Source organism: Lagenorhynchus albirostris, chromosome 15, assembly GCF_949774975.1.
Source record: "Lagenorhynchus albirostris chromosome 15, mLagAlb1.1, whole genome shotgun sequence".
Lineage (NCBI taxonomy): Eukaryota > Metazoa > Chordata > Mammalia > Artiodactyla > Delphinidae > Lagenorhynchus > Lagenorhynchus albirostris.
Window position 1 is genome coordinate 81,256,540 of NC_083109.1, and position 13,898 is coordinate 81,270,437.

General features: G+C 57.9%; 2 protein-coding genes across 4 annotated transcripts; both read left to right on the forward strand.

The window, feature by feature from the left end:
• Positions 1-921: 921 nt before the first annotated feature.
• Positions 922-6,797, forward strand: GPC2 (glypican 2). Its single transcript, XM_060124721.1, has 10 exons — positions 922-1,250; positions 1,911-2,069; positions 2,392-2,714; positions 3,538-3,618; positions 4,352-4,514; positions 4,765-4,895; positions 5,106-5,255; positions 5,345-5,484; positions 5,598-5,773; positions 6,521-6,797. The coding sequence occupies exons 1-10, from the start codon at positions 1,085-1,087 to the stop codon at positions 6,766-6,768; spliced, it is 1,737 nt and encodes a 578-aa protein (XP_059980704.1). The 5' UTR covers positions 922-1,084; the 3' UTR covers positions 6,769-6,797.
• Positions 6,798-7,969: 1,172 nt separating this feature from the next.
• On the forward strand, positions 7,970-13,814 carry GAL3ST4 (galactose-3-O-sulfotransferase 4). 3 transcript variants are annotated; one of them, XM_060124717.1, is made up of 3 exons: positions 7,970-8,060; positions 9,183-9,981; positions 12,378-13,814. In XM_060124717.1, exons 2-3 carry the CDS (start codon positions 9,253-9,255, stop codon positions 13,398-13,400), a joined length of 1,752 nt encoding a protein of 583 aa, XP_059980700.1. In that variant the 5' UTR covers positions 7,970-8,060; positions 9,183-9,252; the 3' UTR covers positions 13,401-13,814. The 3 variants fall into 3 exon arrangements, with proteins under 3 accessions (XP_059980700.1, XP_059980701.1, XP_059980702.1); XM_060124719.1 differs by lacking the exon at positions 7,970-8,060 and having other exon boundaries at positions 9,232-9,495; positions 9,678-9,981; XM_060124718.1 differs by lacking the exon at positions 7,970-8,060 and having other exon boundaries at positions 9,017-9,981.
• Positions 13,815-13,898: the final 84 nt, after the last annotated feature.

Below are 13,898 nucleotides of genomic sequence, written 5' to 3' on the forward strand. Positions count from 1 at the left end.
TTCCAGAAGAGGGGATCTCTACTCAACGCTGGGCTACGCTATTTGGGCGGAGGAGCCGTCTAACCGCTCAGGAGAGCGACTATCAGCCTTTGGGTCTGGGATTCCTGGCCACTGTGGAGGAGGGTATGGAAAAGGGAAAGTCCTCTCTCAGGGCCAGAGTGTGGGGGAGGGCGACCGCCTGGGTCAAAGGGGAGCCTCACTGTCTGAACCCGGAACAGCGACTTCTGGCCGAGCAGCGTTGAGGAAGAGTCACCACCGCGGGTCCCTTGGGTCTCTGTGGTCACCCTTCCCCACCAGCCCCACAGTTCGGCACGGGCGCCCGCCGCTTCCCTTCTGGGTGGCAGAAGACTCCAGAAAAACGCGGGAAGGCGCGGGGTGTGCGGTGCGCAGGCGCGAGCCCAACGGCTCGTCTCAGGGCGGGCAAATTGTCGCGAGGCTTGGGCGCGTGCGAGCTCGTGCTCACCACGTTCCAGTCACGGCGCTCCGGCAGCCTCGTGCGGCCACGAGCTCTTCAGCGTGCCGCCGTGTCACGTGGGCTCCCGCGCGCTGGCCACCTGCTTTAACTCGGCTCCTCCCGGCCCCGCCCCAGCCCCGCTCCTCTGCCCCCAAGTTCCCCCTCCATTGGCCGGGTTTCACACTGCACTAGTAAGAGCTCCTTTAATCTGGCTTCTCAACTACCACACGCTGGGTTCCACCCGGGCCCCGCCTTGCGAACCAAATAGCCACGCCCCCGAGGAAGGCCACGCCCTTCCCCCAGCCTCCTTAGTCCTGCCGAGTCCCGCCCCACTGCCGAGCTTCCCCAGTACATTGGCTTAATTTCTCCCTTGACCCCGCCCCTGAGTCCGGCTCCTTACCATCATTGGCCGGGCCCCGCCCCGGGCCCCGCCTGCTGTCCGGCTCCCGCTCCCATTGTCTCGGCAGATGCCGCCTAGTCCAGCGATCGTGCTCCGTGTTCAGTTTTCGGAGGTCGCGCTCTTTCTCTGGCCGGCGGGGCGATCCCGCGGCAGAGAACCGGCTTCCTGAGTTCGGGCGGCTCTTCTTTCCTTCTTAGGACCCACTTTGCCGTCCCAAGGTGGCAGCAGCTATGTACGCGCTGCGATCTCTTCTGCTTCTGCTGTTGCCTCTGTGTCCCGGTCCTGGTCCTGGACCCGGTATCGAGGCAAAGGTCACCCGGAGTTGCACTGAGACCCGGCAGATCCTGGGCGCCCGGGGATATAGCTTAAGCCTACTCCCTCCCGCCCTGATCTCAGGTGAGGAGAAAAAGGAAGACTAGAGAATTGGGGGCGAGGGAGGGGGCGGGGGCCGGTCCCCCATCTCACAATAACTCTCTTCCCTTTCAGAGTGGCCGTTATAATAATCTTTTCGTCTCATAGTAATAATGTCTCTTCTCCTCCGGAACTTCTTTACCAGGATCACAATAACACTCCTGTTCAGATAATAGCTCTCTACTCCACCCCCACCCCAGGAATCCCTTTCTAGTAATTAGCACCCGCCTCTGTGTTTCTTTATTCACAGCCCAATTTGTTCCCCTCGCTATTTCCATGAGCCCCTTCTATGACAATACTTTCTTTCTTACCAGGTAATCCCACCCCTCCAAACCCCATTCTTCCCATTGAAGCCATCCTGTAAGTCCTTAGAGGCCTGGGGTGTGCGATGTTAGGCAGGCTACCTAGGACCCTCTGATCACTAAATCGGCCCATCTTTATTTGATCCTATCGCTAGTGCCAGTGGACCTGGGATGGGTGAGGGGACAATAAGAAGGGGGTAGAGCCAGGTGGGAATGTGGTGGCAGACAATAGAAAAGAAACCAGACAGTTCGAAGAAAAAGGATGGCCCCCAGAGATCAGCAGGAGAAGGAAGGAGTTTCACAACACGACTTCCCACCATTCCTTCGTGTCTCCTCTGTCCAGGTGAGCACCTCCGGATCTGTCCCCAGGAGTACACTTGCTGTTCCAGTGAAATAGAGCAGAAGCTGACCTGGGAGACTGAGGCCACCTTCCGAGGCCTGGTGGAAGAGAGCGGCTCCTTCTTGGTTCACACACTGGCTGCCCGGCACAGAAGATTTGATGGTGAGGACCTGGCGTCCCCAAACCTGGCCTCGCACCTCCTCTCTGTGCTCATGACCCGAGCAAGCATCCCGTCCCTGCTCCTGACTCTATCCCTAAGGCACTCCGGCCCTGGCTTAGCCCCCACATCCCCACCCTAGGCTCTCTCAAGGTCCTGCCCTCCACCCCCAGCTCCAATTTGCCCAGACCTCTAAGAGTTGCTTAATTTCTGACTCACTTTTCTTTTCTCTCCCCATGCCCATCTCTTCCTGCCTCTGCCCTTTCACTTTTCCATCCTTCTCTGGCCTTACCCCACCTCACACCCCTTTCTCTGCACTTGCCACAGAGGTTTTTCGGGAGATGCTCTCATCAGCCGAGCACTCCCTGTCCCTGCTCTTCCAGCGCTCCTTCGGCCGCCTGTATGCCCAGCACACCCCCTTGTTCAGTGGCCTGTTCTCTCGGCTACGGGACTACTATGAGAGGTCCGGTGAGGGGTTAGATGATGCCTTGGTGGATTTCTGGGCTCAGCTCCTGGAGAAAATGTTCCCCCTGCTGCACCCACAGTACATCTTCTCCCCTGACTACCTGTTCTGCCTCACGCGCCTGGCCTCTTCTGCTGATGACTCTCTGAAGCCTTTTGGGGACTCACCCCGCCGCCTCCGCCTGCAGGTGAGGGGCCCCAAGGCCTGAGTTTCAGCCACCTTTGACCTAGTGACCTCTGAAGTATATACTACTCACCTCCAGCCCAATGACCCCCTTTCCATGCCCCAGTCACCCCTGACCTGGTGATCCCTCTATCCTGCATGGCAGCCATGTCTGACCTGGTGACCCCTATCTTGAGCCTCAGTCACCTCTGCCTGACCCAGTGCTCCTTGGTCTCCTTTAATTGGATGGCCCCCTTTCTGTGTCTTAGTTTACACAAGTTACTGACCCACTCACCTGCTCTTGCCTCCCCCCACCCCACCTTTCTGCCAACTCCTCCCTAATCCCAATACCTTGGCTTCCTCTGGTTCAACTAACTGTGAATTAGACACTTAATATTTAAGAGGAATTTTCATTTATAGTTTCTCATTTAATTATCATCATAACTCTAGGAGGTAGATATTAGCATTCCTATTTTACAGATGAGGAAACTGAACTTCCCAGAGGTTAAGGTCTCACAGCCAATACGTGGTAGAGCTATGTTTCACACCCAGGTCTCCTGGCTTCGGGTTCAGTGTTTGTTCTGATACAAGCCCCTCTATCTCCAAGCCCTGTAAAATGTAATCCCTCCACCTCTTCCCAAGCCCAGTTCCCCTGGGTCCTTCTAGACTGTGATTCCTTTGATCCTCTTGAACCTGCCTCCCGGGACCACCTAACACTCCTAACCACCCCAAGATAACCCTACAAACCTCACCCCCCTGCTCATCCCCTTGGTGCAGTCTCTTGGTCCCAGTGTTGACTGACCGTCAACAGTCCTGTGGTTTTTCTCACCTTCTTTCCCCTCCCCCAGATAACCCGGGCCCTGGTGGCTGCCCGGGCCTTTATCCAGGGCCTGGAGACCGGAAGAGATGTGGTCAGCGAAACGCTTAAGGTTAGAGGGAGCCTGAGTATGGGCAGGGCCCAGGGAGGGAGACAAGAAGCAGGAGAGGGCCCATGAAGAAGAGTCCGGTGCCAGCTGGCAGGAGAGGCCTGGGGCCTTCCCATATCAGCCTTGAAGCCCTGGCATCCCAGGGTAAATCAGGAAGGCTGGAGTCTCCCTTGTGTCATGACCCATGATCTCCTCCCACCTCTGACCCTCTGATGACTCTTACCCCCTGCCAGCCTCTACAGGCCTGCTCATCTCCATAGCATCTCTGAGATTGGAGTACTGGCCCTCCTGGTTTTCTCCAGGACCACTCAGTGGCTCCCTCTTCCCTGCTACTGGAGGCCAGGTTCCTGGCCTGGCCTTCAAGGCCCTCTTTCTACTGCTCATTCTCTCCCTGACCACCCAGCCTTACTTCCTGCATCCTCATCCTCCTCTCTCCCCAACCATGATGGGCTCAGTCTTGTCCTTGAACCTTTTCTCAGATCCCTCACCGCCCCATCTCTCCCAAGAAGCAGCATCTGCAACCTGGCCCCTAGGAGCCTCCCTCCTCTGATCTGTGGCAGTCCTGGGGTCACTCCTGCTACCACACGGGGTCATCAGTCCTAGATGTTCACATCCAGCTCTACACTGAGAGCCTGGGAAAGGTGGGGTGGGGCATTTGACTTCTCTCTGTGCCCAGCACCAGGCTTGGCTGAGGGCAGCCAACCGTGGATGACACAGGTCTGCTCTCTGCTCCCAGATGCCGCTGTCCGAAGGCTGCAAGCGGGCTGTGATGCGTCTGACAGGCTGCCCCCTTTGTCGGGGGGTCCCCTCGCTGCCACCCTGCCGGGGCTTCTGCCTCAACGTGGCCCACGGCTGTATCAGCAGCCAGGGACTGGATCCTGACTGGGGGGCCTATCTGGGTGAGGGGATTCAGGAAAGCCTGGGAGGGCTGTCTGTGTGGGGGTGGGCAGGGTGGACCAGGGAGGGAGTGTTAAGCGGTACTGAGGGGAGAGGATGAGGAGCGGCTCCTCTCATGTCAGTTTCCCCCATCTAAGACCTGCTGCTTCCCTCCAAGGCCGGGGTCAGGATTTGCGTGAACATCCTACTTCAGTGAGTATCTCCCTGGATGTCCCCTCATTTCACCCTTTCTCTTTCTTTCCCTCTTTCAAGATGGTCTCCTGTTCCTGGCCGAGAAGATCCAGGGCCCCTTTTCCTTTGAGCTAGCAGCACAGTCCATCGGGGTGAAGATCGCGGAGGGTTTGATGCATCTGCAGGAAAACAGCGTGGGGCTGTCAGCCCAGGTACAGGGGCCACGAGAAGAGTGGGAGTTGGCGGGAGGACCGGAGAGAGAAGGGTGGAGGGGGAGGCCCCAGGCTGGGGGTACAGTGCAGGGTGTCAGTGAGACACTGTAGGGCCTCTGGATAAACTGGGGTGTCGGGGGCGATTGGAGTATTGGAGTGTAGTTTTTACCGCGGGACGACTGTCTGTGGGGTCTCTTTCCGGTGCCGCAGGTGTTCCAGGAATGCGGGAGCCCCCAACCGGCGCCGGCCCGCGCCCGCCGTGCCCCAGCCCCCCGGGAGGAGGTGGGCCGGCTCTGGTCGGCGGCGGCGGCGGAGGAGGAGCGGCCCACGACGGCTGCGGGCGCCAGCCTGCCCCGGCTGGTGAGTGGCGGGCGGCAGGCGGGGGCGCAGGCGCGGCGGTGGGCGGGGGGCGCGCGCACCAGCTCCTCCCGGGCTCTCTTTGCGTCCAGGTGTGGGAGCTCCGCGAGCGGCTGGGCCGGGTGAGGGGCTTCTGGGCCGGGCTGCCCCTGACAGTGTGCGGGGACCCCCGCGTGGCTGCGGACGTCTCCCAGGAAGCGGCGCCCTGCTGGACCGGAGCTGGGCGGGGCCGGTGAGAGCCGGGCGGCGGCGGCGGCGGCGGCGGCGGCGGCGGCGGCGGCGGGCGGGAGGGCGAGGCGGACTCCGGGGGCGGGGCGGGAGCCTCCGGGGCTGCTCTGCTCGCAGGTACCTGTCGCCCGTGGTCGGGGGTCCCCAGGCCGGGCAGATCGACAACCCAGAGCTGGATGCGGAAGCCTCGAGCCCCGACCTCCAGACGCGGAGGCGGCGGCTGCAGCTCCGGGCGGCCACGACCAGGATGAAGGCGGCCGCCCTGGGACGCGACCTGGAGCTGGAGGACTGGGGTGAGGCCCCGGGCCGCCGCGAGGGCCTCGCTCCGCCCGGCTTTCCGCGATTGGACCCGGGCCAACCCGCAGCCCCGCCCCCTGCTTTCTGTAGTCCCTCCCCTGGCGTCTCTCCGTTACCATCCATTCATTGACTCACACATTTTACACGCACGTATTGAGCGCTTTACTCAAAGGTAGGGGGTAGAGCACCAATGACAGGGTCTCTATCCTTGAGTTCATGGTTCCCTGGGGGAGACACCAAAACACTCTTACAGAACGGTGGGAAGCTCCTAAGAGTGGGCAATCCCGGGAGGTGGGGAAGTGGGGTGCGGGCGCCATGGGGCTGGCTCCCCAAAGTAGAATTTGCCAGGGAAACAAGGCACTGACAACCATTTTTTTCCTCTCTCCCACTGTCTGTCTCTGTCTCTCCCCCCCTTCCCGTCTGCTCGCTGCTTCTGTGTACGTCTGTTTTCTCTCTTTTCCTGTTTATCCTCTCTCTCCATCTGTCTCTCCTTTTTGTCTGCCTCGTTGTCTCTTCCTGTCTCTCGTTGCCTTCCCTCATTCTCATGTGTCTGATCTCTCTGCTCACCTTCCTGTCATTCGCTTTCTCCCTCTTCTCACCCTGCCTGCTCCTCCACCCCTCCACCTATCACTGTTTTTATCTCGAGTTCTCTCCCTCGCTGCCTGTGGCTCCTTCTCTCTCTCTGTCTCCTGCTACCTCTCTTTTCCATCCCTGTCTGTTTCCGATCCTCCTCCTCCCTGCAGAGGACGCTAGTGGCTCTGGAGAGGGACAGCACTATGCAGATGACTGGATGGCTGGGGCAGCAGCTGTGGCCCCCCCGGCCCGGCCTCCTCGCCCTCCTCGAAGGGATGGTGCTGGGGGCAAAGGAGGAGGTGTCATTATCCGCCACAGCCAAGACAGGAGCAGGACTGGAGGGACGTCTGTCAGTTTTCACACCCAACCCCTCCTCATTCTCTTCCTCTCAGCCCTGGCCCTGCTCGGACCTCGATAACTGGGGAGGGGTGCCCTGGCATCAGAAGGGTTCGTGGCCCATCCCCTCCTCCCTCGTCTGCTGGGTCTGGGGAGGAGTCGGAGGGGGCTGCAGAGAGGGTAGAGGAGGGACTTTTTGGTGAATGGCTGGGGCCCCAAATCCAGATTTCCATTGGTGGGTTGGGTTGGGGATGGGTGTTCACTATATTTATTTTTTCATTTGGTATCTGGGGAGGAGGGGCTGGGGGTATTTATTTAGGAAGGAGGTGTGGTCTCTCTAACCCAGCCTCTATGGTTGGGCTGGTGGTGAGCCCCAACAGAGAAAAAGGGAGGAGTTTTAGAGTTGCGGGGGGAGGGGTTTGAAGGAAGTTGAAGGTGGGGAATGGGTGGGGGCACCCAGTCTCAGAAACAGACAAAGCTGGTGTTTGCGGGGTGCAGGGCAGGGGACTAGGATGTCAGGATCTATGGGTCGGGTTCTATCGAGTTTTTTCAGTATCACTTTCTTAAACTAGAAAAAAGAAAGAAGAAATAAAAGCATATCTCATGGCCTCTGCCATCCGCCACATCCTTCACAAGCTTCCCCGTTTCATGTTTCAGTGTTCGACTCGATTTTATTCTATAAATAAATGGCTAATTTATTGGACCCTATGTGTGACTTTCTGTACCTTTAGCCCAGAGCCTCTGTGACCAGCAGTTCATTTCTGCCTGCTTATCTTGGAACCTGTCCCCTGGGATTGAGTTTGGGCAAGCTGTCCACCCTCTGGGTCTGAGCACCTTCATCTGCAAAATGGGGAGAGTTGCGGGGAGGGAACTGCAAAACTCTTTTGGACCCAAGCCACCGTTAATATTACCACACCACTGACCCTGCCGTCAGAGTCGGGGCCCCAGTTCTCTGTGTCAGCCTCTGGCTACCTTGTCATGTCCTTGACAATGTCTGCTTTCAACTCTTGTCTGTCATTCTCCTTTCTTCTTTCCTTCTTTCCTTTGGTCGCCTGAATGAGGCTTTTGTTCTGCAGAAAGCTGAAAGAAAAAGTATAATTGATTCCTAAGTGCCAAAGGAGGGTAGGACTGGTGTCTTCCAATGGCAGCCTGGGTGCCCTGAAGGAGAGGGAAAGGTGCAGGGAGGGAGAGACCCAGAGACGCGATCAAAGCCGAATCAGCTGCAGAGACTGGCGGGACAAAGGGAGGGAGGGGGAGGAGCCTGGGCGCTGAGAAAGTTTAGGGGGAAAGTTGAGCCGAGCGAGAAACCGGGCGGTGGCTGGAGCAGGCGGGAGGGCCAGACCCCGATTTCCCTGCTGCTCCTCAGGTGGCCTGGTGAGTGGGCATGTGAAGCCGAGGCCTCGGCCAGTGGAGGGACTCTAGAGTTTATGGGAGGAGACTTGGGGGGGTTTCATAGAGAGAACCCCAGAGGCAGCCGACTCAGGCAACAGACTGAGCAGTCACCAAAGCTGGAGGGAACTGCGGGCTGGAATCGGGGGTAATGGGAGGAGACAGGGATGGATGGAAGGAATAGAAGAAATCTGGACACAGGAAGGAGTCCAGTGCGGGGCTGGATCCTGGAGGCTGGGTTGGGGGAGGAAATTGGGGGATGATGCCAGAGGGGGCGGGTCTCTAGGTGGCCAGCGTGGGTTCTCTGCCTGGGGTCGCTCCGGGCTCGTGCTGGAAGGGGGCTGTCGGGGCTTGGTGGAGGGGCTGCGGGTTGGAATTGAAGGGGCAGGTCTGGACTCTCAGTAGATTGGGAAGCTGGGGCCTGGGAAGGAATTCTGAAGCTCGGTGTTCGGGTTTTGTCTCTTTGTGTCGCAGTCTCTCTCCAGCCCCACCCTCTCAATCCCCTCTGGGTGCACTGCTGGGGTTGGAAAGTGGGAATGGGGGTGTGTGGGATCTGGGCTTCCTAAACAACCCTATACCCCCCCAGGCCCTCTCACACACTGGGCTCTGCCTGGCGCCAAGAGGGAAAGCATACCTGAGCTTAGATGAGCTGGTCGGCTCTTATTCTTTACAAAGTTGCTCCTGTCGTTTCACCTCCCTGGGTTCCTAAGCTGGTGCCCTGTCTGGCCCTCATTCGCTCCTTATGGCTTCTCCTCTCAGCCTCAGAATGGGGCTCTTCAGCCCGACTTGTCACAGACAGAGGGGCAGAGGAGGTGGTCAGGGGCCCGGTGATGTCTGTTTCACTGGTATGAGCGGACCGGTCTGATCTTTCTCCCCTTGCCTTCCAAATCCCTGGGGCTCAGTGAGGAGCTATCAGTGGAGGTTGGAAGGAGCTGCAGGTTGACAGCAGAGAAGCAGTCGTGGGGCACCTAGAAGATCTGGGTGTAGAGAGGGCTCCCCCCTCCGCTGCCCCCCTGCCCGGAATGAGGTCTCAGCTGCAGCAGCAGCAGGAGAGAAGGCTCTACCCCCTCCTTAGACTCTCCTCCTTCCCCCTCATTTCCCTTCTAGACGCTGACAGAGGCAAAAATCTGCTAACTCAGGGGGCAGACTCAACCGGGGCTGCGAGCAGACCTGGGGAATGAACCCCCAAACTCGAACAGGCGCCTTCCGCGGCTGCACGGCTGTCTCAAGCTGTCTCTGCCTCTGTGCCTGGCCCTTGCCCTGCCCCGCTCTAGCAACCCCCTTCCCTGTGCCACATGGGCCCTCTGTCTCCTACCAGGACCATGCGCCTCTGGGGGCCTCGGAGCCTGGGGGTGGCTCTGGGAGTCTTCATGACCATCGGATTTGCCCTCCAGCTCTGGGGGGGTCCCTTCCAGAGGAGGTGAGTTCCCATCTTGTCCCAACGCCCCACAGATGCCCCCCCCCACTTGCTCCTCCCCGTCCCACCTGGGGCTGTGACTCCTGGGGACTCAGAGGATGCTCCACGCCCTCGTCCTTTCTCCTCAAGACACTCATCTACCTGCTGGTGACGGACACGACACTTCCCCTCCCGTCTCTCCCCAGGCTACCTGGGCTGCAGCTCCGACAGTCCTGGGCCTCAACCCCGGGACCAGCTGTTCCATCCTGCCTGCCACGGCAGCGACTCGTGTTCCTGAAGACGCATAAATCCGGGAGCAGCTCTGTGCTCAGTCTACTTCACCGCTACGGGGACCGACACGGGCTGCGCTTCGCCCTCCCCGCCCGCTATCAGTTCGGCTACCCAAAGCTTTTCCAGGCCTCTCGGGTCAAAGGCTACCGCCCTCAGGGTGGAGGCACCCAGTCCCCCTTCCACATCCTCTGTCATCACATGAGGTTCAACCTGAAAGAGGTGAGGAGTGTCGAGGGGGTGGACAGGACTGGCGAGAGATGGGCTCATGCCTGTAGCCAAGACCACCAGGGGAAGAGACCCCAGGCCTGGAGGGTCCCCAGGCATCCCCTCACCCAAGAGTTGGGCATGGGGGCCACAAAGGTGAGTCCTGCTGCCCCCTCCTCAGCTGTCCCTTCCTCAGAATTTTCTGGCAGCCGAAGTTCTGCCCTCTCCATCTAGAGTTTACTGCAGTCTCTCTCCTTGACCAATTTATCCTGCTGGCATCAGTGTCCCGCCAACTCTGACCCCACCCCGCCAACCCTCCCTCCAGGTACCTGGCCCTTCCTAGCCCCTTCCACTGGCACTACCAGGGCCCTGTGCAGTCACTGCCTTCTGACCTGGCTGCATCTCATTCCCCTCACCACGTCTGCCAGATTTTGAAGATCAGCTACATGCCAAGCCCCAGTCCCAGCCCCACCCCCAACCCCCGGAGCCTCAGTTCTAAAGGGGGAGATGAGTGCACGCACTCACAGGTCATCCGTACACACACACACACAGACACACAGACACACACAGACACACAGACACACACAGACACACACACACACACACACACACACACACACACACACACACACACACACACACACACACACACACACACACACACACACACACACACACACACACACACACACACACACACACACCCCTCTTGGAGGAAGAAAATCAATGGGCAAATGAACACATACAGGGAAAGAGCGAACTTTCACTGAATACTTCTTGGGTGCTGGATAGTCATCTTACCATCATCCTGCCAGGAAGGCATTATAAGTGTCTCCACTACACAGATAAGAAGGTTGAATCTCAGAGAGGCTCAGTGACAGGCCTCTGTTAACGGAAAGCCACAGAGCTAGCATTTGAACCCAGGCCCAGCTGCTGCAAAGTCAAAGTGCCTTCTGTGGGCTGTGTGCGTGTGTATGTGTGTTTGTATTTGGAACTGTAGGGAGAATATTCATCAAAAGAGGTGGGGCTTTCTGGAGAGGTGGGTTTTATAGGAAAGGGTGGACATGACTTTGTAGTAAGGAAAATATCAGGTGTTCTTAGAGCAAAACATCTTAAAGACATGGTGGCAGTGGTGTGTGTGCGTGTGTAGGTGGTAGAACTTCAGTGGTGGCTGCAAAGGCAGTCCTGTTGGAGCTGGAGCAGGAGAAAGCAGCTGAGCAGCATGAATGTGATCTAATGGGAAGCGAGGGGGCACTGCTGGGAGTGAGGCGAGGACAGAGGTCACTGAGGCAGGTTCCTCTGGAGTTTAGGATGATTGTCACCACCCCTCACTACCTCCCATGTTCCCCACACTTCCACATCCTTCAAGGTAAGTGTTAACCCAGATTTACTGATGGAGGCTCTGAGAAGGCTCTGAGAAGTTCGATAACCTGCCCAAAGTTACAGGGTTGGTAAATGGCTGAATTGGGATTTTATTCCAGGTCCATCTGATGCCACAGACCGTTCTCTGCACTGTTTCCCTATGCCTTCAAAGAGACATACAGCTCACAGGCTCGCCCTGCAGGCATGCCCACATCGGCAGAGCAGACTGGAAGACTTGTCAGGGAGTCAGGTTCAATGACAGAGGTCGCGTTCAGAGGCAGAAACCCTTCAAGGAGCCCCAGAGCTGAGTTCTGGCATGGATCTGCCTGAAGGACCACGCTAGGGTGTGGCTCAGCCCAATTCCCACCTTCCTTCTTGCCCAGAAGTGGGATCACACATCCTAGGCCTCAGAGCAGCACCCTACCGAGTGGCCATGGCTCCCCAGTGCCCATTCCAGGGGTGTCTCTTGCTCTGCAAGATGCCAAGGAGCCCCAGGAGTGCCCTGTCCTTCGGCCATCCTGGGCTTGGCCTGCCCCTGACGCCTATACCTGAGACAGCGTTGCGACTGCTCTGTCTCCTCCCTATTTGCTGCCAGTGATCCTCCTGAGAAGGCCTGAGGCCAGCTCCTTTCTTGGAGTTGTGACAGAGTCCCAGAGTAGGCACTCAGGTTTTTGTTGGAGACGTGAACACAAAGCTTGATTCCTAGAAGTGTTACTGACCGAGGCAGAAAGAAAGGCCCAAGGAAGTTAATGTTCTCCAGGAGCTTCCCATGTTCCAGGTTCCTTCCTATCCTTATCTCATGTAACCTCCATCATCACTTGGGAAGGAAGGTATGATGGATCCCCCTTTTGCAGATAAGCAAATTGAGTCTCAGAGATGTTAAGTGCCTTACCCAAGATCTATGTAGCTGGTGAAGGAAGCTGGGGGTTCCCAGGAGAGCTGTCAGAAGGAGGTTGGAGGAGCCTGGGGGATCCGTGGGCACTGGGTTTGCTCTTAGTTTCTTCCTGGCTTAGTTCTCTCTCCCTGTGTCTGTTTCCTCTTCTCTGCAGGTACTTCAGGTCATGCCTTCTGACAGCTTCTTCTTTTCCATTGTCCGAGACCCAGCGGCTCTGGCCCGCTCTGCCTTCTCCTACTATAAATCCACATCATCGGCTTTCCGCAAATCACCGTCCTTGGCTGCCTTCCTGGACAATCCCCGAGCCTTCTACCAGCCCGGGGCCCGTGGGGACCACTATGCACGCAACTTGCTATGGTTTGACTTTGGCCTCCCCTTTCCCCCAGAGATGAGGACCAAGAGAGGGAATCCTCATCCCCCCAGAGATCCCAACCCGCCACAGCTGCCTTCTGGTGTTGGCCTGCGAGCCCACACCTTGGATCCCAATGCTCTCTTCCATCCCGTTCCCACTGTTGCTGATGGTCACAGCCAGACGTCCAGCTCTGCCTCTTTAGATTTGAGGTCTTCATCCTTCATCCAGTGGAATCTGGCCTGGCTGGACTCTGTCTTTGACCTGGTCTTGGTGGCCGAGTACTTTGACGAGTCATTGGTCCTGCTGGCAGATGCCCTGTGCTGGGGTCTAGATGATGTGGTGGGCTTCATGCACAACGCTCAGGCTGGAGGTGGGCAGGGCGGAAGTGCTGTCGGCGATGGTGGACTGACTGCTGAGGACAGGCAGCTGTCTGCAAGGGCCCGAGCCTGGAACAACCTGGACTGGGCTCTCTATGTTCACTTCAACCGCAGCCTGTGGGCACGGATAAAGCAATACGGCCAGAGCCGGCTGGACAGTGCTGTGGCGGAGCTCCGGGCTCGCCGAGAGGCCCTGGCTAAACACTGTCTGGTGGGGGGTGAGGCTTTAGACCCCAAGTACATCACTGACCGGCGGTTCCGCCCTTTCCAGTTTGGATCAGGTAAGGTTTTGGGTTACGTGCTTCAGAGTGGCCTGAGCCTCCAAGACCAGGAGGAGTGTGAGCGCCTGGCTACCCCTGAGCTACAGTACAAGGACAAACTAGATGCCAAGCAGTTCCCCCCAACAGTCTCTGTGCCCCTCAAGACTTCAAGGCTACCCTCCCCCTAGGCAGCAGGCCACTAAGTCTTAGGCTGAAAAGCAGCTGAGCCACAGGGGCACAGTGATGAATGTGAGGCAGCCACATGCCCTTTCTGCTTCCCCCAGAGACCATGTCTGCTCCCCAAAGGACCAGTGGAACTTAGCACGGATGTGGGCCCCACGTCCTCCAGCCTGTGCCGAGGAATCCTAGTCCTAGAAGCATCCTCCCCCCATCTTTCCCCTTTCCCTTCCCAGCACCTCGTGCCCCCCCCAGGTCCAAACAGCACTCTCAAAGCCCCCCTGGAGGAGCAAACCATGGAGTACGGCAGAGATTGTTTGGGACACAAGGGATAGGAATAACGCGTCCATCTCTCTATGAAATATTTGTTACTGGGCTATACTCATTTCACTATGAAATGTTTGTTGAATGAATAAATAATTTGAAACTTTGACCTGCTCTATATAGGGCGGAAGGGAAGGGGATGGAGCATCTTCCTGGGAGAAACGGGGTTGGAGGGGATTCTCTTC